Source organism: Protopterus annectens, chromosome 7.part0 (genome assembly GCF_019279795.1).
Source record: "Protopterus annectens isolate FY-2018-M chromosome 7.part0, PAN1.0, whole genome shotgun sequence".
NCBI lineage: Eukaryota > Metazoa > Chordata > Ceratodontiformes > Protopteridae > Protopterus > Protopterus annectens.
The window spans coordinates 1,159,852,166-1,159,878,609 of NC_056739.1; the positions used below are offsets into that span (position 1 = coordinate 1,159,852,166).

Here is a 26,444-nt window from a genome sequence, read left to right on the forward strand (position 1 = left end):
AACTTTCAAAATAAAGGTGAATGCAAACTCCATTTGTTGGATGTTCATAGACAACTTCATTTTTATCTTCATAGAACGAAGTCTTTCCGCAAGACTGACCAAGTGTTTGTTTCCTTTTCCAAAGCATTTATGGAGAAAGCTATTTCTAAAGTTTCTTTAGCCAGATGGATCACTCTCTGCATTTCACATGCTTGCAAAGCAAAAGGTTTATCTTCTCCTGGAATAGTTAAGGCTCACTCTACCAGGTCCATGGCGACTTCTGCTGCTTTTTGGTCCAGGGTACCTTTGGACGATATTTGCGCAGCAGCGACATGGGCCAATTCACATACCTTCATTTCCCATTACAAATTGGATCTGATTTTGAGGGGTAGAGCATCCTTTGGCTCTGCAGTGCTCAGGAATATCCTTCCATAAGGGCCTTCCAGGATCGGAGTAGCTGGGGACTCCGGCCCACAGGTTGCAGATAAAATGAAGTTAACTACTTCAGATAAAGAAGTTGAGTACTCACCATAACGTTCCATCTGAGTAGTTATACTTCATTTTTCTGCAACATTCCCTCCCTCCATCCCCCGGACCTTATTCTGTTTTCAGGTTGGTTATTTGGTTGAGTTGCATATGTATTGTTAGTTGCAGCAAACTCGATCTGAGGGAAGATAGGAGATGGTAGGGCATTATGGGTAAGGGGAGGAGCTTGGAGCTTGGAGCAGATGCTAGAAAAACGTTGCCGACTCGGATCCGATACGGATCCATATACCCACAGTTTGCAGAAAAATGAAGTATAACTACTCAGATGGAACGTTATGGTGAGTACATAACTTCTTTTTTTGTTCAGTTCATCAGCATTGTTATTTGAGACAGTTAGTGATAGAAAACTTGTTCAAATCTTGTTTGCTGCTACTGTATAGTTCATAGGTTCATACTAAGCTAACTGCCCTTGCGAGCCATTTTAAGCCTAGCCAATTATCCCTTTGACAGAGTAAACCACCTCTGTCAAAGCTCTAACGAGTTAAAGACCTTTATTCTGAAAGGTACAAGAGGATTTAGCACATAAAGAAAAAGCTGAAATATTTGGCACTTTTTCAGTTCGGTTTTGTATATAAATAAAGATACATATTTCAGATCTAGCACTGAGTAAGCAATGTGTTACATAAAATAAAATTAAAAAAAAGATGCTGCCCCAAGACTGGATAATCTAAATGGCTACTTCCTGTGGAATGACAGTGTCTCATTACACCTATTTCTACTTTTTTTTGTTTGTTTTTACAAACCTTTCTGATGGGTTTTGTACTAGTTGAATGGAAATGTCTCCACATAATACCTATTTTAAAAAGGGTAGGACTGATATGACAGAAAGCCACAAACTTATCTGTAAAAATCCTTTGAAAGGGAATTCCTTCAGTGTCTAGGAAAAGGTTGGGAACTCATCTTCCATTGATATTCATCAGTAGGGAGTGCCAGGGGAAGGTCTTGTGTGATCAGGTTGTTGTAGATGTACACAGTGGTGTCTGAAGCTTTGGATAAAGGCCCCTGCAACTGATCTCATATACTTGAACCTGGAAGAAGCCTTTGATTTACTCTCACACAGGACCTAAAAAAAATGTTTTGTGAAGATGTGGAATATTAACATTTATTATGTAATAAGATAACCGGGAAAAGCCGAAAGAAGAATAAGATTATGTAAAAATATATGTTTTCAACTTGGTATGGGGCAGGAGATTGAACAAAGAATAGTAATCTGTTGGTGAGTATTGCTACAGTTAACATTAAAATGGGGAACAGAACTTTTAATTTAGAGGCAGTATTAGATGGAATACATAATAGTACCTACTAACATAATGAAGGCAGAAAATTATGGGGTAGTAGGCAGAAAGATAGTGTAGCACCTGACAGAGGAGTGCCAAAGAAGCTGAAAACTAAGGTTTGTAAAACAGTGGTGCAACCACTACCTCCTGTATAATATAAACACCTAGGCAATGAAGGCAGAGCAGTTGAAGCTAGAGATGATGGAGATGAAGTGCTAGGATGCACACTATGGGAATATGAAGAAATAATGACATTAGAGCAGAAGCCAATGTAGCTCCAGTTGCAGAAAAAATCAGGGAGAGGAGACTGTTGTAATTCTGGCATGTGTGCAGGAAGGCAGAATATTTGGTGAAGATTTGTGAGAGACAGGAAGAAGGCAAGAGGAAGAGAGGACATCCAGAAAAGACATGAATGGACTGTGTGAAGGAAGACCTGCAACAGTCAGGCATGACTGTTGAGGAAGGTAAGAGAACTAGCAGCAAATTGAGAGAGATGGTGACAGTTATCGGGACACCCAGACCCTATGTAGAATATAGACGAAATGAGGTTGATGATGATTATAATGATGATAAGGATAGCAGAAATTGAAACCCTTCAAGTCTAAATGTAATTCATTCTTTGGTGGTAAGGTGTACTGGACTGCTGCATTTAGGAGATTGATTTATACTGTCCTTTAAGGAGGTCCTCAGCCTGTACAGTACATTAAAACATCAAACACATATGTATGAAGCAAATGCTTGAGTCACTACAACAGGCATACCTTTACTGAAAATTCTGAAACTCAGTGGTACTTCCATTCTTTGTAATGTGACAGAAGAGACTATGTCAAATTAATCTTTTCATCTGTGCCCTCACCATGCAGTACGATGAAAATGTAGCTTTCCATGAAAAAACATGATCACATCATGATATCTACCCCATGAGGGCATGCAGTTAGAAAATAATTAAAAAATAACATCTTATTGTTTTGCAATCAGGCTTGGATTACATAGCACTTCATGACTAGAGACAAGATGACATGGGTAATGGTTCTGTTACATTAGTTTACGTTTGCTTGTGCATAATGACTATTTAAACACTTACTTGGATAAACAACAAAACCTTGGTGCTTGTAAGTCCAGTTTAAAAACAAAAGAGCCAGTGGTATGAAAGAAAAGCAAAGGAAATCCATTTGCCATATAACCATAACAAGTCATCTTAAAATCTTTACTATCTGGTTATGTAGACCACTCTGAAATTGTTAACCCCATAATTTCTTCTGTTCATCCTTGCTATCCACAGTTTAATCAACCCTAACACTTTGTTCTTCAGAAACTTTAATTTACTATTTTTAGCTTTCTTGTGCATCATAATCCTTATCCTGTAATGCTGCATTACCCAGAGTGCAGTTTGAGGAATAGTATAGAAGGTGATTGTACCCAGTTTCTTCATGGCAAACAACATTAAGGTCAGTTAAGTTATTAAAACACTGTTTATGTGTACATTTAAATTTCATGAGGAAAAAAATCTGTATCATATCACAGTTCTGTTAGCTTAGATAAGTAATCCTGATGTCATCATGGTGGGCCTACTTTCAAGTCTGCAGTACTTCTTTTTCTATTAAAATGCATAGGTTTTGAAACTGAATGGCAGTAAGGCATTGAGGTGAAGAATTAATTCAGAGGAAGATGGTTATACAGATGAGATGGAATTTTTTGTCCTCTGAAATGAGGGTATGCAACATCATGTTTACTAAGTTTAGGGTACCCTGAAAGCATGGAACACTTGGATATAAATCATGTTATTTTTCCCAGGCACTCTTCCTTTCCAATATATATTACATTCGTGTAAATAAAACCAAAGACACACATTTTACAGAATCTGTTATTGTATGCCTACAGTGCTAATTTTGAGACAATATTTGCTCCACATCTTAAATATTTTTTTAAAAAAGCTGATATTTCCAACACATTTCATTAAAACTGATTTGTAACTATTAAGTCGTTACTTTGGCCATTTTCTAAGCACATTATTGCCCTCCAGCTGGGTTTGAGAGCAATGTGCAGGTTCTGGCTACCGACATCTGTTCCAAGACTACTGGGGGTGTGTGGAATCCCCATTTGAGAGAGAGAGGAAGAAAACAGAGGATTTCTGGGGCTTCCTGAGTATGTTGGTTCTTAAAAAGATGTTTGTGAGAATCCAGAACTCTGTAGGAGTGGTTTGACTTTCTAGGAGCAGGTGGTAAGGAATCAGGCTGCAGGGAAGAGTCAAGAATGACATCATCCGCTACCTCTAAAACTGGAGGAATGACCAGAGGTGTATGCTCTGGAAATGTAAGAAATTCTCAAACCCTTTTTCTTATGTAGGGGACAAATTGGAGCCTCCCAGCTGAAGAACTCCCTCATCTTATGGGGAGTCTCTCCAAAGCTGAAATCCTCAGGTGGTGAGGCTGAGACAAGATTTTCTTCTAACTCTGAATCAGCATGTATACCAGAAGAAATGTTATGTACATATGCCAACTCATCTTCATTTGAGTCATAAGAATTGTGATGATGTGAGGTATTGCCAGCTATGCCAGGAGAAATAGAGCAGTGGATGTGTAACATATGCCAGCATATCTAGCTGGAGTTTTGTAAATAATTGTATGTCATTTGTATATCAAACAGATTGTGCAGGTGCATGTGTTGAAAATGTATTTGTAAAGCAGCTTATGTTAAAAAAATATACCAGTAGTGGGTCCTGCTGAACAGAAAAGAAATACACCTGTTTGTCAGACTATATTGTCACTGTTGAAATGAATATATTGCAACAGTGGATAGTAGAAGAGAAGAGGTTAATCTCAGTCCAGCTAACTTTTAAAAATAGTTTGAAATTAAATTACCTGGTTTAGGCCATAAAGATTGTATCTTAAAGTGCTGATTGCAGCCAGACACAAAATGTCTGTGAAAACCAAGACTAGGAATCCTACTGTATTGTCCTTAGATGTGATCTAATTGCGGCCTTGGAAGGGTGGGAAATGGTTATATAGCTTCCAGATGCTATAACACATCTTAGCAAAGCTCTGTATGTGTATGGTAACACGTATGTGCTAGATTCTGGTTCCGTTTCTAGTAAAGGGGTTAGTGTGGGAACCAGAGTCAGATGAATAGATGTATGTGATGCCATTCTGTAATCCAGCACTGAAATTATGTTTTAATACTAGATGAGACAGAAGTCTCAGGGTAATCAGTTTTTGAAACCTGACAAAGAAGGACCACTCATCTACTTCACCTTGCCTTGCTTTAGTAACTAACCAGGGAATAGTAATTCAAAAATAGAGTGAGATTAGTTAAGCACTGTTTTCCTGCATGTGTAAATCTATTAATCTGTGTTATTTTTAGGGTCTATATTATAAGCACGAAAAGACTAAACTGCGAATGCTCACATGAAGCGAAAATGCCGGTAATTGAACTTGCTATTGTGGGGGGCTGCACCCCCCCCCCCACTAACTATGTATTCTAACTCCAAGGTCGCACTGCATTGAGGAAAGGGCAAATATCCCACTCCTCACTGTAACACAACCCCAAAGTCACACTTTCAATTCCTGGCACTTTCGCTCATGTGAGCATTCGCAGTTTAGTCTTTTTGTGCTTATAATATAGACCCTTATTTTTAATATTCCCTGTAATTGAAACTCTAGTGTTTATTGCGAATAGAGATTTAGTATTTTTTTGTTCGCTTATTATTTATTATTAAATGTATTTAAATTTTTCATTGCGGCTGGTCTTTTAGAGAATATTTTAACCTTTGAGAATATTTGCATTTATTTGGTGACAGTGTTTCCACTCCTGAAAGCCTTGCTGCATTGGTCAAACACTACCATTTGTTTTAGTATTAATTTTACTAAATATAATTGGATACCCTGTTAAGAGCCTTAGAGTAGCTGGCTTTGGAGTGTTCTTGCAGCATTATCTACCTTGCAGTCTGGGCAGAGGGGGCATAGCTGTTAAATATGTGCCAGTCTTTACCGTTTGGTATCCCAAAGGTGCACAAAAAATGTGTTAGATCCTCCATATAGGTTAATTGTTGCTGCCCAAAGTTCCAAAACCTATCCTTTGGATGTGTACATTGATACGAAGTTGAAGCTTCTATTGAATAAGAACCCACATATTTTGTGTGACTCCTGGGATTTCTTAGCTAAAATAAACAAAGTTGTTCTCAGACATCAAACTTTTTTTTTTGACGGTAGACATAGCGGACCTGTTCTCCTGTATCCCCCATGAAGCTGGTTTGGAGTTTTTGGAGAAATTGCTTGTAGAATGTCATGCTTGATGATGACAAAATTCATTTTTTTGCTGGACTTAATGGAATTGGTATTGACTAACAACTCCCCTCATTTTGAAGGAGAATACTAAAAACAAGTTAGTGGAGTAGCTATGGGGGGCAGCTTGCACCCCTATTTTTGCTAATTTAATTATGTTATATTGGAAGAAAATCTTTGTCATCAGTTCCAGGTTTGCTCCTTTTTGGTCCTTTTATGACAGATTTTTGGATGACATGTTTTTTATTTGGAAAAGGACCCCTCCAAAACAGATATATATATTTTTTTTGATTACTTGACTGGTACAACTGAGTTTCTGAGGTTCACAGACAATACCAATGAAAACGTTGTACATTATTTAGATGTTCAATTTACATGGGAGAATGGAGGCCAGTGTCCAGCATTTACAGGAAAAAGACGTTTTTGAACTGTTACCTTCATTTTGATAGTGGTCATCCAATGTATTGTAAAAGAAATTTAGTGAAAGGTCAGTTTATTAGAGGTGCCTGAATGACCTCAGATGATGAGTTATTAGAGAAATAAATACATTTTCCATGTGTCTTGACAGGGGGCACCCCTTTGAATTACTTAAGTCAATAAAGAACGAAGTGATGGATAATAGGGGGTTCAAAATTCATGTGCATTTTAGGGAAACTAGACCTACTGAAAGGAACAGGTTTAAGTAAGCAGCATGATTCTAGTAGTTTTTAACAAGCAATGGCTATTAAATATGATGGGTTAAGTCAAAGAATAAAAAACATTGTATCTCAGAATTGGGCCATTTTGAAAACCAATAGTGAACTTTACCAATATTTGGGTGATAAGCCCACTTTTATCTATAAAGTGCATAGGAATATTAAGGAAGTATTGGAGAAGGTCAAGCAAACTGTAAAGAAAGGAACCACATAATGTGGAAGAGGCAGTTTTTGTCGATACATAACTGGGAAGGAAGAGGTGATTTTGAGTAATACATCCCAGACAACTATTACATTCAATTAAGGTGACTGTAATTCAGAAGGGCTGGTATATTTGGCCCTATCTAATCAGTGCCTTTAGTTTTATGTGGGGAAGACTGAGAGGAAGCTCTCTAATAGGATTTACAAACATTTGTCTGATGCGAGGAAGGCTAACACAACAATGCATTATATAGACATTCTGTTTCATGTGCGGATTTTAAGAAATTTGTTTTTGGCATTTTGGAAGTTGTCCCACAACATGCTAGAGGTGGAGCATGGGAAAACCGTTTAGAATATAAGCAGCTTCTCTGGCAGCTTAGACTGGATGCTATGTCAAAACCAGGTCTTAATGACTATATTTCGATCAATTCTGTGCTTAGAATGAGAGCAGAAAAACTATAATTTTAATGGGATTTCATGTTAAATATTTTGGAATAATTTAGTAAATGTGGTGGTTATTTTTGTAAAATTTTAAATGATTTGTTAAAGTTTTTTAAGGTAAAATGTTTTAAATGACTTTCTTTAACAGCAATATGAACGCTGGTCACAGATTGGTTAGTGTAATTATGGGTATTTTCAGAGAGATTGTCTAAGGTGTTTTAGTTCTGAAGAAGTCCTTTTAGATTATGGGTATTTTCAGAGAGATTGTCTAAGGTGTTTTAGTTCTGAAGAAGTCCTTTTAGATGGACGAAAGCGCTTAACTTTTGGTTTTCTGCAATAAATTTTTGTGTGGAATTGAACTTGCCTTGACCTTTGGATGCCATTTATTTTTTTTTTGTTTTTTAACCTTTGAGAGTATATATATTTGGTGACACTGTGGCCACTCCTGAAAACATTTCTAAATTAGTCAAATACTGCCATTTGTATTGGTATTAATTTTATTAAAGATAATTGTTTACCCTGTTAAGAGCCTTAGAGTTGCTGTCTTTGGAGTGATCTGACGGCAGTATCTACCTTGTAGTCTGGGCAGAGGGGGTATTGCTGGTAAATCTGTGCCAGTGTTTCCCAGCTGGGTGGGTAGGTGGGTGTGTGTGTGTGTCAGCTACTTGGAACAGGGACACAGAGTACTGGTTTCACATAGAGGATGGTGGAGGATGTGGCTTGGAACACTCTGCTGAGTTCTCAACTGTACCGCTAAGGGCAGTGTGGAGTCTTATTTGGGACCTGGTGAGAGATGGGGAAACTCAGCCCCAGGATGGGAGTGTGTTCCCTGTGTGCTCTTAAGGGAAATTGTGCTTAATGAAGAGAGCTGCATCTGGAAATACTGTATCTGTTTTTGTTCCAAGTGAATGTCTCTCACCAGTATCAGTTGTGAGGACTGAGGCTTCTTGATTACTGGCCTAGAGGAGGGACATTACAAAAATTATTGGATTTCTGGGAAAACTGGGGAAGGTACCTCTTTCTTTTCACAGGAAACTATTCAGTTGCAGGATCCTACTATAGCTAAGCTGTCTGGATCTCATAGTATCCATCCACAGCTATCTTGACAAGATCCTGCAGTTAGGCCTGATGAGGCTGAGACCCAGACAGCCTAGACTAGCAAGCTAAATGTAGCTTTCTTAGGTCTGGCCTTGCATATGGCTTTGAGTGCGATATCGAATATACTTGGCAAAGGTCACAGGTGGGCATCTGTGGCCTGCTCCTAATGAAATTAAGCTTCTTCTCTCAAACAGGGAATTCCACCCTTCCCCTGTGTAATCTTGGAATTGGTGTCAGAAGCTAGAATCTGTGCATTGGTCTTGGACCCATCCATTGACTGAAATTCTTCAGCCCATCCAGAAGTTGAAGGGACCAGTGGCATACCAGACTTCAAAAGGGTCTCAGTAGAATCCTCAGTCTCATGATCCATCGGTGGAGGGGACTGCAAAGTTGTCTCCCCTTTTTCAAAAATCATGAATCTGAGAGGATTGACTGATGCAGTTCATCTCTCATCAGTGACCCTAACTTGCTTCCAGCACTTCTCCTTGTGTCAGGTTCCCTTTCTTTCTCTAAATACTTCTCCTGTAGGGATTCCACCCTTTGCTTAATTAGCCTGGAAATAAAGTAGGCGTACTGGAAACAATGGGGCACATTGTGCTTCAGGTCCAGTTAAAAAAGGTACAGATTGTGGAAGTTCCAGTGAGGAATTTGTTTCCCACACTCTAGGCAAGTAATTGTCTTGACAATTGACATCTAATCACACAATAGATAATAAGGAAAACAGTTCACCTGTGGGGTACTTCACTTTATCGAAGTTCAAATTCTGGCTTTGGATCAACCAGCACAGTGGATCTGTATCAGGCTGTGATGGCAAGAAAAAACTGAGAAAATGGCATTCTTCAATGACCCTGATACCCTGACACCAGAGGGGAGGGATGCCTCCAGGCCTGGGAAAGGGAGTAAAAGTCTTTGGTATTCGGGCCAGCCAAGAGCTTTCAAAGCAGGAAATTCCAAGGAGTAATTACTGCAACAGTCAACACAGTGAATATCTACATTCATGGTAAGTAAATAGCCACAACTGTATTTTTCTCCAGTGCTAGGGATTAGTTACTAAATGGAAAGATATAGAAAGAAAAAGAGGAGTGCAGCCAAAACTGGATTTAATTAAGCTAAGTATTGGAACAAAGCAAGCTGACCCTGATCATAGGAGACTAATAAGTAGATTTTACAAGAGACTATGATAGTTACGAGAATCAAGGGCAGAAATCAAGGGCAGAATTGTAAAAAGACTGGGAGGAGAAGCTAAACAAAAAATATTTTATGGAACAGTGTCAAGAGATTTGTCAAGTCCCCTCCCCTTCTGGCTGGTTGTGCAAGGAAGTTTAGAATATTTGGATGGAAATGCTTGCACAAATATATTTACAATCCAGATAAGTTAAATGTTCCCACAAGTTGATACAAGATGTTGGAGGTGCAGGCAAGACCCAGTAGCTGATTGAGAGCAGATTGTCTTCACCTTTTCAGCACTGGAAGTATTTAAGGATGAGCTGCAAGAGAGGATGCTACAAAACCTTTTGGGGATTCATTTACTCTAACACAGCATTTCTTTTTCCTGTGAAAGTGGCTTAGTTTAAAAACAAATGAAGTATTACAGGACATTAACAGGTTTACCTTTACTGGTAGCAGGAAATGGAGAACTGACAGGGTGCCCAGTATAGATGAGATATGTGAAATAATGAATAAACTGAATAATTTAGAGATGATTAATGATGTAAAAATACTTCCTCTGGAACCAGCAACAAATAGATTTGGTCATAAGTAATAAACAGAGGTTAGTATAGAATATGCTAGCAAGAAGCCAAAATATAAATTGAAAAGAAAGGCTCAGAATTCTTTGGTAACCTAAATAAAAGCAGAAGCAAGACCAGGTAGGATTAGGAAAGGATTGGATACTTACACTGGGGGGAAAACTGAAATTACAGTAGTAAATTATGTTAAAAAGGCATTTTTTTCATTCTTTTAAGTGTAGAATTAATTGCAAGTAAATTGTAACTGAATGTTAAAGGCTATATTTTGGGAAGCTCATCTTTTGGAAAGAACCAGTCAGCCTCTTGGGAAAATAAACATGAGGCCTGTTGAGTGTGTATATAGTTATTTTTTTCTGTTTGTTAATAAACACTGAACTGTTAAAAAAGAGAACATAATTAAGTTTGGGGATGTGGCGGCAAATCCATATGTGGTCAAGTAGAGGGTGACTGGAACTTCTGTAAAAACATTTTTAAAGTCTGTTCACTTTCTCAGCTTGTATTGTATATGGAATACAGTAGTGTTTTGTTATTTTTACAATGGCAGGGTGTTTTTGTTTTGTTTTTTTTAATATCATTTAATTGATTTCAAGGACATATGTTTATGTACTTGTGTTTCAGGAAGTTGTGAATGTGTGTTCTCCTTTGGAAGTGGTCATGTTCTGTAGTTTGAGAATAATTTTAATCTATGTTCTACAGTTGCTGGATTATGTTAAGTGTTTGTAATAACGGTCATGTAGACACTGGTTAAAATTCATCTTTCTTTTTTTTCACAGCCTTTTGACAGCTTGCCTACCTCACAGACCTGTTTCTTCCAGCTGAGACTCCCACCTTACTCCAGTCAGCCAGTAATGGCAGAGAGGCTACGTTATGCCATCAATAACTGCCGCTCAATTGACATGGACAATTACATGCTCTCACGCAATGTTGATAATGCAGAGGGTTCTGACACAGACTACTGAATGAACAAAGTCAAATTGTTTCTGCAGCAAAAAAAAAAAAAAAAGCCTGGTGCCGAATGGAATGTTGTTACAGACAACTCTTTTATAGTTACATTAGATGTTTTAATGACATACTCAAACATGCAGAGGGTTCCCCACAGTTTTAATTATTTTAAATATATCTAAAAACAAAACAGAAAATGGTTCCCATAAATAGTTGTTTTTATTTTACATATTAACTTGGACTTTTTGAGCAGGCAACAAATTGTTTTCAGAGTAATTTTCCTCCATCTTTGGTCATGTTTTCACGTTTGCATGAAAGACATTGGTGCATTATTCTTAGTAATGGTCTTTTGTTTAAACTTCCCTGTGGGGAAGAAAGATAGTTGTATATTGTGTATAATTGTTCATCAAAGAGGGCAGTTTTACATGAAATATTCATATATTTATTTTTGTGTTAATTTGACCTGCCTGTGCTGAGTACCTGATGCAAAAGCAAAGAAAAAAAAATAAAATGCTGGTAAAAAAATAATTTAATTGTATTGTGGTTGTTTAGGCCCACTTTATATTTTATGGTGGTGGTTGAGTAAAAGCTAAACAAAGCATACATTCAGGGTCAGAATACCAATATGATACTAACAATGTGTTTTCCTCTTTTAATTTATTCACGTGTTTGGGGTTTCTAACACTGTGACAGTAATGGACCCCATTCCAGAGTCAAGGTACGATAAAATTTTACAAATTAGTATTGCTTCAGTCTTTGATGTTTGCCAAGTGTGCTATTCTCAGTCTTTGCAATGTACACAGAATTGCCTTCTTCTGTACTTCATATAGAGTTTTCTGTGATGGCAGCATATTTAAGTATGCTTGAAAATTATTTTTTTTCTTATTTCTGTAGCTCCAGCAAGTAGAACAAGGATTTGAATGGTAAATGTGGGGAGGTGAGGTTGCAGCTGAGGGGCACACCAATAATGGCCTATATTGGACCCCACAATTGTTAAGGCCAGCCCTAGTTAGGTATTTGCAAGTATGGTGGTGGTTGTTTTTGCTTTTTTCATCCCAAGTGTGCCCTTATATGTAGTTAGGCAAATGAACAGTTTATCTTATTCCCTCAGGATCAAAAACACCAGCCTCCATATTAACCCCCCTTCCCCACAGTCTTATAGTATCCAAGACAGTATTTTCAAAACTTGCACCAGAATACATGAACAAATTACAGAAAGGTGTCGGATCAAATGCCACAGTGTCGGACTTCAGGAAATTCCTGAAGAAATGCACCAGAGAGAGATGCTTGTAGCATTACTTTGATAGTCATAGTTATTCCACCTTTAGTGTACCTACTCTGCATGTTATACCTCTACCTTTTAGAATTTAGCCGTTTTGCACACTTGGAATTTATAATTCTTTTTTACTTCTTCCAACATTGTTTTCATTAACAAACCACATCATTCTGCTGTCTGCTGTTCTACATTTTTTTACTCACATCACACTTAAGGAATGAAACCAGAGAGTTTAGTTTGCTGGGGAAATGAATACTGACCAAGCCATCATTGACTGCCCATTATTCCAGTCTATGAATTATTTGTAATTTTAGAGAGAAAAACATAAATGTTCATCTATAAGTCTGTTTTTATATTTAGTATCATTTTATTATCTCTTTCATCATATGCTGCCTTTCATTGTTTTGAAATTAACAAATTGTCAAGGTGTTTTGATGTAGTTAAGGCTGGAGGTATATACAGTATAGCATGAAGTAGTCTGGTTGGAAAAGTGTTCATAGTAGAACATGAGTAGAAGTCTGAAGAATGGGAAGGGGAGGACGTTAAGTGAGTACCATCACCACAATACAAACAGAAGGTGCTACCTGTCAATGTCAACCTGAGTAATAAAAGGGCTGTTTTTGCAGGATTCAGAAAATGGCTTATCAGCCAGAGCAGTGATGTTGGCTTTGATTTACAAGGATTACAGATTACATGGAAAAACAGGCCTCTGCTCTGAGAGGAAAAACAGAATCTTAGATGGCAAGTTCAGGGTTTTTTTAACACCCATTTAAATTAGTCATGGAATTGCATGCAGTTAAATAATCTAGGCAATCGTGACTTCCCCTGAAAGCATAAGGGTACTTAAGAGAAGTAAACTAACCAGACTTCATGGTATATAACATTTTCCAGTCATATGGCTGTCAAGTATATATGTACATGCAAATGCAACACAGTACTAAAGGGTAGTCTTTACTCAACACATCCTGTCGTCTGTGTCAACACGAAATAGCTATCCAAATGACATGTTTTTTGTGTACTAGGCAGAAAACATTCATTAGCAGTAGCTTTGGACACAACCCTGTGTTTAATAGAATGCAAGCTGTCAGGGCAAAATTACTTCTAGAAGCATTTTTTTAAACTAATGGTTTTATTTTTTTTCTCAGCTTTATGGCATTTCTGCCTGATAAATTAAAATACAAGACAGTATATAGTGAATCAGACAAGTAGAAAAACAAGAATATTTTTATGGATACAAAATATTTTTTAAACACAAAGCACAGACTGAAAATAATTTAAACAAAAAGTGGCTAATAGTGCAGAGCTTTTTGCCATAACCTTGCCAGTTGCACTTTTTCATCTGGTTTGCTATCTGGAATCATCTCAGCACTTCGCTCAGCGTGTAAAATCAATGATGGCATTTTCTCCTTTACTAATTTCAAGCCTTCATGACTGACATTTCGACAGAAATCAATTTGGAGAGTATTTAAATTCTTGCAGTTCTCTGTAATGGCCACCAACGTGAGGTCAGTAATTCGGGAACAGTTTTCCAGATGCAGTGTTTGTAGCCCTGGGCAGCATTGCAGAATCTGAAGAATGTGATGATCTTTTACATGGCCACATCCTGAGAGCATGAGAGACAACAGGTTTGGGCACCTGAAGAAGCAAAAAAAATAAGGAAATTCAAAAAAGTGTATTAAGAACTTTATAAATGTTATCAGTTTTATGTATAGCCAGTGCCATGAGACTGATAAAATTCTACACCGAGATAAAAGATAAAAACTAAGTCTTCTGCTCACTGTGAGTGATGGATAGTGAATGCAGATATTGGATTCTGATTTACTGCTACAGGTATCCAAAATCTGCTGATATATCTGCCCACTGTGAGTGATGGATAGTGAATGCAGATATTGGATTCTGATTTACTGCTACAGGTATCCAAAATCTGCTGATATATATCACTTTTTTCACTGCTAGCAAGACATATAAATATTGTAAATCAATTAATTCTTAGTGCTGTCATAGGAAAGTGAATGCAGATATCACATTCTGATTTATTGCTACAGGTATCCAAAATCTACTGCAATGTCTCACTTTTTTCACTGTTAGCAATCATACCTCTCAACTTGGAAACATCAAAAGTCTGGACAAAGGCCCATGAAAAGTAGGTACAACTGGCCAAAACTCTTGCCGCTGATTAACATACAATTTACATATGTAATTATGACCCCACCCGCTCCCATGGAATTGTGAGATACCAACATTTGAACACAAATTGAAGAACAGACAAAACATTAAACAACACAGAATATAACCAGAACAATTTAGAATGTTTGTCTACTCCCAATAACAGGCTTATATGGTGAGCTCTGTATTATGCTTTATGTATTTTATTATGAGGGGAGGGGGTCAAGAGTGATTACATGGATCACTTTAAATTACTAGGCAGCAAGCACTTGTGGCTAAGTATGGATACATGAAGGAGGTGATACAAAGGGGAGAACTGGCAGCTATGTAAACAAACATTTTCCACTTCTGAAAGCAGCACACACTGCCATTAAAATGATGAACAATTAACAACGGGATAGAAATTAGCTTTTTAAGATATAATTATATGTTTTATGACCAGCTTATACTGTTTGACCATTTAATAAATCTTAGTTATGCATACATCAAGAATTGTAAAAACGGAGCAAAAGCAGGAGTATCTAATATTCAACTCTGGTTTATTCTCCAATAAAAAACAGATAAAACGGATGAGCGCACTTTCGCTTAGAGCTTCATCAGTTCCATAATAAATATTACTCTCTAAGTGCATTTATACATAAATTGAAAAAACTGATAGCCAATCTGGCTTCAGCACCAATTATTACCTTAAAGAAACAATATTTGTTAAAAAACATCCATTGAAAGCTTAAAAGGCGCTCCATAAATAGGACACCTTATAACAAATAAAACTATTAAAAAGTATATGTATATGACCATATACTAGAGACAATGTAAATACATACCCTACTATAAATAAATCTACACAATTATTAGTAGACATAGCGTCCTAGCTAAATTACTTAGTACATATACATAAAACAAGCTTCAATATATATGTATATTATTCTTTATATACACAAATATCTATAGATCCAAAAGGACCATAATCGTGCTACTAAAATATTAGGCACAATGAAGTATTTCTGATGCTCTATAAGCAAATTGATGTACAAACAATGAGCATTATTATAGTCATCTTATGACTATCTGTAGGCAAAGTAAAGTGTATACTAAAGATATAAACAATGAGCATGTAGCCATCTTCTTGGCACAATCTAATATGATCTAATGTTGCGATGTTTCCTTAATGATGGTTTTATAGATGCCCTCTCATTGAGTCCCATTCCTCTAAAAGCCCTCAGTCTAATAATCCAATTATTCTCCCTTAACTCAATGTGGTTCTTAATGTCACCTTCCCGTATACTGGGAGGAATGACCTCTAGGACTCTAAAAAGGAAAGTATGGCTTTCATCATGTTGTATAATGTGTTTAGCTAAGGCATTATGTGCCAGTTGTTTCCTAATATGGTAAACATGCTCACGTATTCTATCCCTAAAAGGTCTGTTGGTTTTTCCAACATAGAAGGAAGAGCAATTCTGGCATACAACCAAATAGACAAGATGGCGTGTCATACAATCAGCTCTAACTGATGTTCTAAACTCTCTACATAAGTCAGGATGGAAAAAAACTCTTACTGTTGTCTATATACATACAGAAATTACAGTGCCCACAGGGTCTAGTATATTCATCCATAAAATGTACTTGCTTGTTCCTAGGATAACATAGCATCCTCTTAAGATTCATTTTGTTACAGTATAAAAAGTATGGACGATCACCCACGATCTCACTTATATCCCTGTCCACTTGTAAGACTGACCAATTCTTAGAGATGATATTATTTAGTTCTACCCTATCACTAGTGTAAAAAATGGGAATCTTAACAAAAGATGATCTATGAGGAATCTCATCTCTGTCTAGGTCTAAGCTTGGCCCAAAATATGGTGCAGTTACATCATCTTGAAGGCTAACTGCTGATGCCAAGTGCTCATCAACCTCATCCTGCCTATATCCTCTATCCAACAATTTCAGCCTTAGGCTAGCAAGTTCCTCCATAAAACCTACATCAGAGGGATTCAACCTGGAGGCTGTCTGGACACAGTGAAAAGTAAAAGTGTGACACAGGCCCAAAAAGAGTTATGCATCACAGACACCATTGAAACAGCTATAGCTGCAAACATTTTACATCACAGATAATGTTTTTATCCTATCATTGTCAGTTAAGCATTATATGTCTCATTCAATCCTGCCTTTTTTTTGCAACAAAGAAAACCATGCTTTGAAATGACAAATGCATTAAAAATAATAAAACACATTTCATCCACATCCTGCAACTTCCTACCTGCAAACAACCACAGAGCTTTCACTGAAACTAGGGCTGCTTATTTGCCCAGAATGACAGCTCTCCCTAATTAAGTCTAATGGTATGCAATCTACCAGTATCTGGACTACCTGAAATAAATTAAATTATGGCCTGTAAATTGCAAGTGTACTTTGTTTAATTAAACTATATTTCAAAGCCCACTTGCTGTATTTTTTCAGTAACATCCCAATATCCATTTCCAGGTCACTTTACAAGACATTGGCAGTGGTAGACTTGGCAACCTCCAGATCCCTACAAGACCACACATACTGCTAACATTGGCCATTAAATGTAAATATCCCTCCACTGTAAGTGGCAAGAAGCTATGTCTTAAAAAATCTACTTTTGGCATGCCTAGTACCCAAGTATCAGGTTTTGAAACAAATAAACATATTCTCCACAGTCTGTAAGTCTTTTTCTTTAATAATCATCTACTGTTGCAGCACTCCCAACACAAACACACACATACACACCAAAACCCCCAACATTTAAATAAATGACATTGTGCCCACCTGATTTGCCAGTATTGATGATCCACCAGAGATATAATTACTATTGTCCTATCTACCACTGGTTAGAACCCCCCCTAAAACAGTACTGGGTGCTTTTTTGTTTGTCAAAAAAAAAAAAAACTTTATATGCTACAGTCCCACAAAGTCAATCCACTACTGACCCATTAACCCTAGGCTGCTGTCACATTCTTACTCCCTGGAACTGCATTACCTTGGATGACTTTTATTTCCTAAGCAAAAGACACAAATTGGAAGATGAGGCAAAAGTCCAGACATTCTTCGAAAATCCATAGTTGAGAGGTATGAGTTCATATTCAATACAACACTCTCCCTGTCAGGAAAGCTGCAATTTAATGAAAGTGCACTTTTAATGTAGGATATATTTGTGAGCTAACTTGTTTGTGTACACTAGGTAGACTGATCACCGTTAGCCTCTTTTTGCATGTATCTCTCTCTCTCATGCACACACACACACACACACACACACACACACACACACACACACACACACACACACACACACACATTACTTCTACTTTCACACACAAACATTCTGCTTTCATGCATGCACTCACTCATTCGCTCCATACTTACCTATTAACACAAATTAAGTGCTGTCCCTTTCAAAGGCAATGGCGGCAAATTCATACACGAGTCTCTCTTCAGCGAGAACACACACACACTGATTCTTTGGCACAAAATAATGGTGCGAACACATAGACCCTTCTTTGGCACAAAAAAAAATAAAAACTAGAAGGATGCTTTGGCACATATGCACACCGATGTTAAGAGTTGCAGGTCACGGGCGCAAAAAACACAACAAAAAAGTGTTTTGGGGCATGCATATGTCGTTGTTGGAGTTGAGAGGTAGAGGGCCGCATAAAAGAGCTCTGAGGGCCGCATGCGGCCCATGGGCCGCAGGTTGGACATGTCTATACTAGACCCTGTGGGCACTGTAATTTCTGTATGTATATAGACAATAGTAAGAGTTTTTTCCATCCTGACTTACGTAGAGAGTTTAGAACATCAGTTAGAGTTGATTATATGACACTCCATCTTATCTATTTGGCTGTATGCCAGAATTGCTCTTCCTTCTACGTTGGAAAAACCAATAGACCTTTTAGGGATAGAATACGTGAGCATGTTTACCATATTAGGAAACAACTGGCACATAATGCCTTAGCTAAACACAATATACAACATGATGAAAGCCATACTTTCCTTTTTAGAGTCCTAGAGGTCATTCCTCCCAGTATACGGGAAGGTGACATTAGGAACCACACCAAGTTCAGGGAGAATAATTGGATTATTAGACTGAGGGCTGATAGAGGAATGGGACTCAATGAGAGGGCATCTATAAAACCATCATTAAGGAAACGTCGCAACATTAGATAATATTAGATTGTGCCAAGAAGATGGCTACATGCTCATTGTTTATATCTTTAGTATACACTTTACTTTGCTTACAGATAGTCATAAGATGACTATAATGCTCATTGTTTGTACTTTTTTGTACATTAATTTGCTTATAGAACATCAGAAATACTTCATTTTGCCTAATATTTTAGTAGCATGATTATGGTCCTTTTGGATCTATAGATATTTGTGTATATAAAGAATAATATACATATATATTGAAGCGTGTTTTATGTATATGTACTAAGTAATTTAGCTAGGATGCTATGTCTACTAATAATTGTGTAGATTTATTTATAGTAGGGTATGTATTTACATTGTTTCTAGTATATGGTCATATACATATACTTATACTTTTTAATAGTTTTATTTGTTATAAGGTGTCCTATTTATGGAGCGCCTTTTAAGCTTTCAATGGATGTTTTTTAACAAATGTTGTTTCTTTAAGGTAATAATTGGTGCTGAAGCCAGATTGGCTATCAGTTTTTTGAATTTATGTATAAATGCTCTTAGAGAGTAATATTTATTATGGATCTGATGAAGCTCTAAGCGAAAGCACGCTCATCCGTTTTATCTGTTTTTTATTGGAGAATAAACCAGAGTTGAATATTAGATACTCCTGCTTTTGCTCCGTTTTTACCATTGGCGACATTAACATTTTTAAAGAAAACCATAGCTACGGAGCATTTATTTGGTTGGCTTGCAATGAATTTTTTGCTTCTGATACATCAAGAATTGTTGTAGACATTTATACAACTAGTTACTTTTATGTTAATGTATCTGTCCTTATATAAAAAGTAATTAAATTCATTCAATCCGTAGCCTATTCAAGTCATGATTTCTTAGTTTCAGCACCCTCAGGTTCCAACATTAACTATAAATACATTTTCTTAATGTTTGCCCATTGACACAAAACTTGTTCTTACAACTAGAGCCACATCTGTGCAGAATTTCCCTCCATTCCCTCCCTCACAGCCATCCATAGCCAAAAAATAAATTAAGCCTATTTTTCAGTCAGTACGTGCACTTACATTTATATTTGCCACCCCTTGAAACCGTGTAAAATATTTTGTTCAAACATAAACACCAAAATGCATGGTATTCCCGTAAAGAATGCACCTACTACTACCAAAAATAGCTAAAGACTCAAAAGACAATCATAAGGCCTTCTTTAGCTATGTTAGAAACCTGGGAGGAAACTCCCAGATATGCTCAGAGCTAGTTCAAAATGATGTGAAGATTACTGATCCTGCAGACATTGCCAACATACTGGCTGACAGGTTCAGTGCAAACTTCTCTCCCCCCTCCCCCCCAAAAGGAGAGATATCTATACCAAACTATTGCAGCCCCCCAAACATCTCCAGCGCCCAAGTGAGAACTGCTCTCTCCAAAGCAAAAAACACAGCATCCATGGGACCTGATGGTGTCCCCGGCTGTGTGCTCCATGAACTCAATGAGGAATTAAACCCACAGCTAGGACAGCTGTTTAATCAAAGTCTTGCCTCTGGATACGTACCCAGGGAGTGGCGCACTGCAACTGTGGTACCACTTCACAAAGGCGGTGCCTCCACCGACCCTAGAAATTACCGGCCCATTAGCTTGACAAGCCTTATCTGCAAAGCCATGGAGAGGATCATAATGGACCTCATAAATAAAGACATAGGAAATTTGCAGACTTTGGATCCAACCAAGTTTGGCTTTGTCAAAGGCAGATCATGCCTTTTAAACTTGGTTGACTTTTTCGAAACAGTCACCAAAGCCATTGATGAGGGAAAGGCAGTCCATACAGCCTACCTCGATCTGGCTAAGGCCTTCGATACAATACCCCACTCGGGTATCATTGAAAAACTCATCAGCTTAAATGTCAACCCATACATCACAAGATGGGTTGCAAACTAGCTGAGTGACAGAACCCACAGGGTCAGAGTTGCTGGCGCCATGTCAGACTCAAAGCCTGTCACAAGTGGTGTCCCACAGGGCTCAGTCCTGGGCCCACTCTTGTTTGGCATCTACTTTTCCAAGTACAAGCAAACACAGGAGGGTTATGGCTGACAAAGTTTGCAGATGACTGCAAACTGGGCGCCATAGTAGAAAACACATCTGACACAGATATCCTTCAGAAGGGTCTCACAGAAATGGATAACTGGTGCCAGAGCCACGGCCTAAAGTTAAATGCCAAAAAATGCATAGTCATACCCTTCGGGAAAAACAAGGTTACCCCTAGCTGCCAAATAGGTGGCAATCCACTGAGCACAGAAGAAGTTATCAGGGACCTGGGGACCCAGGTTGATAGTAGTCTGTCATTCGACACCCATGTAGCTAAATTAGGAAGACCTTCTACATTGCCCACCTTATCATGAAGGGATTCTCATCTAGATCAAGGGAGGTCATAGTCTCCCTTTACTCATCAGACCAATGATTGAGTACAATGCCCCATTCGGAATGTATCTGACCCGACACTTGCAGCAGCTGGAGAGGCCACAAAAGTTCCTCACCAAAAGGATAAAGGGTCTCAAAAATCTGTCCTATGCTGCCCGACTGAAAGAACTCCAGCTCTATTCAGTCGCCACGCTTGCTCAGAGGTGACCTTTGCCTAACATACAAGGCCATGTCAAACCCAGATTTGATGAATATGCTTCACCTCAAAAATCTAGATCCATCAGAGCCACAAGGCGGAGACTTAAACCTTGACACGGCTATTAATAGGACGTGCTGGAGGGATAGATTTATCACCCAAAGACTCCCTATGCTGTGGAACAAAATCCCGGTACATGTGAGGCAGAGCACCTCGCTGGCCTTGTTCAAGAGAAATCTTGACCAATGGATGGGAGATCGCAGATATACCCCAGGGATTACCTCAGTGTCACTGCTCGACAGAGGCACAACAAAATAATGGGTATAGTTCCCCATACTAAAGGGGTGGCGTAAGCCACAAAACGATGGGCTAGGCTTGTAAATGCCCTCGGGCAGATAGCCTAGTATGAACCTATGAACCTAAAAGTGCCAAGTAAAGCTGAAGGAGGCTAGTAAGAATAGGTGTATTACTTAGCATACGTAACTGCTTCTCAAAAGCAAAATTTGTTTATAAATGGGATATTGACACTTTCTGGGAGTACTCTTAAGATCAGTTTGCAGCTTTCAAGTGGCAAGGGGATCAGAGGACTGCTACCCCTAACCCCTTCATATATGTAATGCTTGTATTACAAGTAATAAATATACACAGGGTTTTGACTGTTCAATTATAAAGGCAAAAGCTGTTCAAGCAGCAGTAAGCCACATAACTCAGTTCTATTTTAAAAAGCAGCAATTATACAAAGAAATACAGCATCAGAAGATATGAATGCCACCCTTCCTCTTCCCTTTGCATGCATATACACATATAGCGTACATCGCATGTATGTGTGTGCATGTAGTAAAGTACACAGAGTAGGTATGTTGAACACCTGTACATGTGTCTTGTCATTTTAAGATTTCTCACAATGTATTAATATGCCAGCAGCATGGGCTATGCCTGAAAAAGTCACAAAGTCTTAAGACCAGCTCACCCAATCAGTTATTAAATAAAAACAAAAATAAACAAGATTACTCTTGAGTACAGCATGATGCCAGGGTAGCACAGGTCAGCCGCTGTAAAATAAAAAGCACACCACCATATGGTCATGTAGACAGGCAGTGAAGATGCACCAAAGGAGGCAAAAGATAGAAGGTAATGTCATAGGCAATTTAAACTGGATGAAAAGCACAACTAAAAGCATGCACAATGTTGGAAGTGTTCCAAATGACAATAGGGTGTGACAGGTTATGCAATAACAGACACAATAATCCTGACAGCCATTAGAAAAGGAAGTGGGATCACACACAGAAAATAAAGGAGTACTATAGGAACGACAAGTACATTGAAACAGCAGGCAACAGCCACACACCACCAGCACTCATGTAAGGCGTGACAGTCCGTTTCAGACAAAAGTACGAAATATGTTTATTATTGCAACTACCTACAAATAGCTGACAATCAGAAGTCTCTTCACTGCAACTGTCACAGATCTACATTTACAAATACATCACTAATATGTTACTAAGTTAAGAAGCTGTTTTACTTCTTGACGACCTTTAAACAAATGTGCAAATCTGCCTCCAGGGAAAACGTCAACACACACACGAAAAAATAAATACTAAAAAACGAGTACGAAAGCTAAACACCCATATCAGGCTACAAAACAGAAATAAATACCTAAACTCAACAGATTTTCCCAAAGGTAGTGTCATTTCTAAACTGTCACACCTTATAAACACAACCATCTCTCTTAGTTTTCCCCAAGTACCCTGCCCTTTGCCTATCATGTGTTACAAATAGCTCACAGCCACAAGCTCTTCGCACCTCCCCAACTGGGCTTTTTGTTTACCGTAATGTACTGTCTAGTGCCAACAGCTGAAATAGCTCATGAAACAAATACGGGCTCCCAGTCCCTGACAGGCAGTCAGGCCACTAAGTGCTCACTTTGGTAAATTTAAGGATAATCAGCTTAATTTTACTAAAGTCCAGCAGGATGGCTTAAGCTCTTAGCAGTTTCATCTGTCATCTTTCACGTTAAAGTAAGAGCTGGGTCAAACTCATATGCATGAACACAATCTGACAGCCCAAAATGTATAACTCTCATAGTTTATGTAAAGAGTACTGCAAGTTCTTGTTAATACAGCATTAGCTAATGGGTGTTGCTAATACAGGATTTTCAGAATTTTGAAAAACAAAACATCGCCAGCTTCGCTGTCCCACAAGTCCCAAATTACAAAATACTGATAACTTTTCCATATCATAGTAAATAATGCAACATTCATTCCATAATGACAGCTCTCCTTGTGGGCCTAAAATTAGTCCCTGAACACTCAAGCTCAGTGAACATGGCTCAGGGATTGGAAAGACTAGCCATTTAAAGGAGCCTAGGAACAATCCACAACATGATTTCCTCCCTGTTGGCAGATAGCCTCTTCCACACATCTAGCCTGACGAAGTAACTCTCAAACGAACTCATCTTTGCTATCACAAAAAAAGGGGAATACCGACACATTGTGCAGCAACAGAAAAAAATGTGCCTACAGAAACACAGGGCCACTGGAAAAGGCAAATAATTGTAAACTCTTACAAAGGTACAAAACCACAATATAAAAGAATGCATTGCATACACCCTTACCGTAATGAATAATTGTTGATTATGTGTTCTAGATCATGTTAAACAGCAAACACAAATTTAAGAGATAAAAAGTGACTTTAATTCTAAAATATTTCATTCAGTTATAACCGCCTGCTACCTTTCAAACAACCATAGGACTGGAAACAGTCAACCATTCAGGATGGACAAGTCAACACAGTGTATAAGACCATTGGAAAGACAGTTCATTGGAGGTGGTCTTACTCTTAAATCATTCTCGTACCACTGCTGCAAATAAAAATGTAGTGCTGTTTTAGTTGCTAGGTAATAATGGTTTTAAATAATGAGCTGGCGTGGGTTGAGTTCTAACATGGAGAGTTTTGTGTGTTATGGAATTAGATTTATTTTAATGCATGCAAGTGTACTGTCTTCATTTGACTGTGTTGAGCAGCGCTTCTGTTTTAGAAGCTTCATAGCTACTATTCTTAAACTTGCTTCAAGCTGCTATTCTTTTGCATAGCTTAACAAGCAGTAATTCTGACAGATCCATTTTAGAATAGGTAACATTCAATCTGATGTTGCCAATCTTCATTCATTCTTGACCAATGGGACTCCGTTCCGATCCTCAGAACTGGCTCGGCCGTTCTTCAGCTTACGACAGTCAAGAAACTCTTGAGCTAAGACTCTACTCTAATGCCGTTCTCTCCACTACCTTAGATCTCATTTGTCACTCTGCTAGCAAGACGCATCAGCCAATACTCTCCAGCTAAGTAAAAAATGTATTGATTTTTCAAAACGTTCTGTTCATTTCTATATGTGTGTGTATGTGTATACATATATATATATATATATATATATATATATATATATATATATATATATATATATATATATATATAGATATATAAAAAAAATTCCCTCTAGTACACTCCTTTAGAGTGACTGTGTTTCTCTACCCTTAATACATCACGGTATCTTTGTTACCATTGTTGGTAACCTTCCCCTCTCCTTTTACCTTATAAGGTAGCACTTATTTACCATTGTTTGTATTTTTTTTCTGTCTTACCAATCTTGGTATTTCTCTCTACCATCATTGGTAGAATTTTCATCTGTATTTCACTGCAGTTTTGTGTATTTGTGTGTGTGACTACTTTTCTTCTTAATTCAAAATGGCAGAAAAGCAAAAGGGCATTTCGGGCTTTAAGCAGTGCTGAGGCTGTGAGCAAAAGAGATGTAATTCAGATGGGTATCTTTCATGCGTATATTGTTTGAGTGCATCCCATTTGGATCAAGACTGTTTGATCTGCCAGGCCTTCAGTAACAGAGCCTTGGTAGAAAGACGTAACAAGTTGATTTTAAAAAAAATGCTAAAATCTAATTTCAAAGAAGTGCTGTCCAAGTCAGATCCTCCTTCTTCTAAATCTGATCACTCCAAAAAGAGGAGTCATTTGGTACCGAGTTCCCCTATGGCATCAGAGACTAAGAAACACAAGTCCTCGGTTCCATCAGGCTCCTCTGAACCGAAGACTATGGTTCCAAAATTAACAGAACAAGAATCTTTGGCACCAGCTACTGCTGTTCTCATGGCACCAAGATCTTCGGCCCCTATGTCGTAACCAGTTCCCCAGTCGGCGCTGACTTCACCACCTGCACCACAGCAGAATCTACCTATCTCTTCGGTGGCAGAGTCGGAAGTAATGCCTGTTCCCAGGACAAGATATTCCCCTTCCATAGACCCCTTTGTGGGTCAACTACCCAGTCCTTTTTTGGAAAGGCCAAAATCTCCCTCACGGATGTCTGTTCAGTCTTCTCCGAGATGGATGTTGTGAGGTTGGTAGATCAGATTTTGGTGGCCAGGGGTCTTCCTGCCCCTTCTCAGACCTCCACTGGATTTTTCTCCTCTGACTTAGGGAGGCGTAGACCCCACCACTTAGATTTTCCCGGGGTTCCAGCTGCCCTAGTGCCAACGGGCACTCGCTCTTTGGTTCCAGGGACTGCTCTGACATCTTCAGTTTCCTCGGAACCGGTAAATTCTCAAGGCCATAGCTCGGCTGTTGGTTTCAGATCAGCTCCTATTTTTTATTCCGAGTCATCCTTAGCTCTGGAAGCACTTGACAGTTGCAGACTCTTCCCCGGCTCGTGCTTCAAATGGTGGTCCCTCAGAGTGGGGTGTGACCTCAGTTCCAAGGTTGTCTTTCTCAGTTCTGGGCTCCCATCCCTCTTCCAGAGGGGCCTGCCTTCCAAGTTATGGAGAAGCATTAGCCTCGGCAGGCTCTCAGCTAGCCCCTTCTGTGTCGGAGTGTTGTATGTCAGTACGTTCTGGTCCAAAGCTGCCACCTTCCTCCACATCAGGACAATGAGCACCGAAGCTGCAAGTTCCTCCGGTCCAGGGCCCCTCTTCTTCTGAGTTTTCTTTAGAGATTCCCATTGAGGAACCAC

The 26,444-nt window shown here is 38.4% G+C and overlaps 2 protein-coding genes across 6 annotated transcripts in view; one reads left to right on the plus strand and one right to left on the minus strand.

Annotated features, from left to right (window-relative positions):
- HERC1 (HECT and RLD domain containing E3 ubiquitin protein ligase family member 1) overlaps window positions 1–11,735 on the plus strand; it is a 3,987,333-nt gene extending 3,975,598 nt beyond the window's left edge. For all 5 annotated transcript variants that reach the window (XM_044077739.1, XM_044077741.1, XM_044077740.1 and 2 more), the window contains exon 78: window positions 11,039–11,735. In XM_044077739.1, the coding sequence (XP_043933674.1) occupies window positions 11,039–11,224 (186 nt within the window). In that variant the 3' untranslated portion in view covers window positions 11,225–11,735. The remainder of the gene's footprint in view (window positions 1–11,038) is intronic.
- A 1,858-nt stretch (window positions 11,736–13,593) lies between these two features.
- FBXL22 (F-box and leucine rich repeat protein 22) overlaps window positions 13,594–26,444 on the minus strand; it is a 105,331-nt gene continuing 92,480 nt past the window's right edge. Inside the window, exon 2 of the mRNA XM_044077744.1 lies at window positions 13,594–14,118. Coding sequence (XP_043933679.1) covers window positions 13,773–14,118 — 346 coding nt within the window. The 3' untranslated portion in view covers window positions 13,594–13,772. The remainder of the gene's footprint in view (window positions 14,119–26,444) is intronic.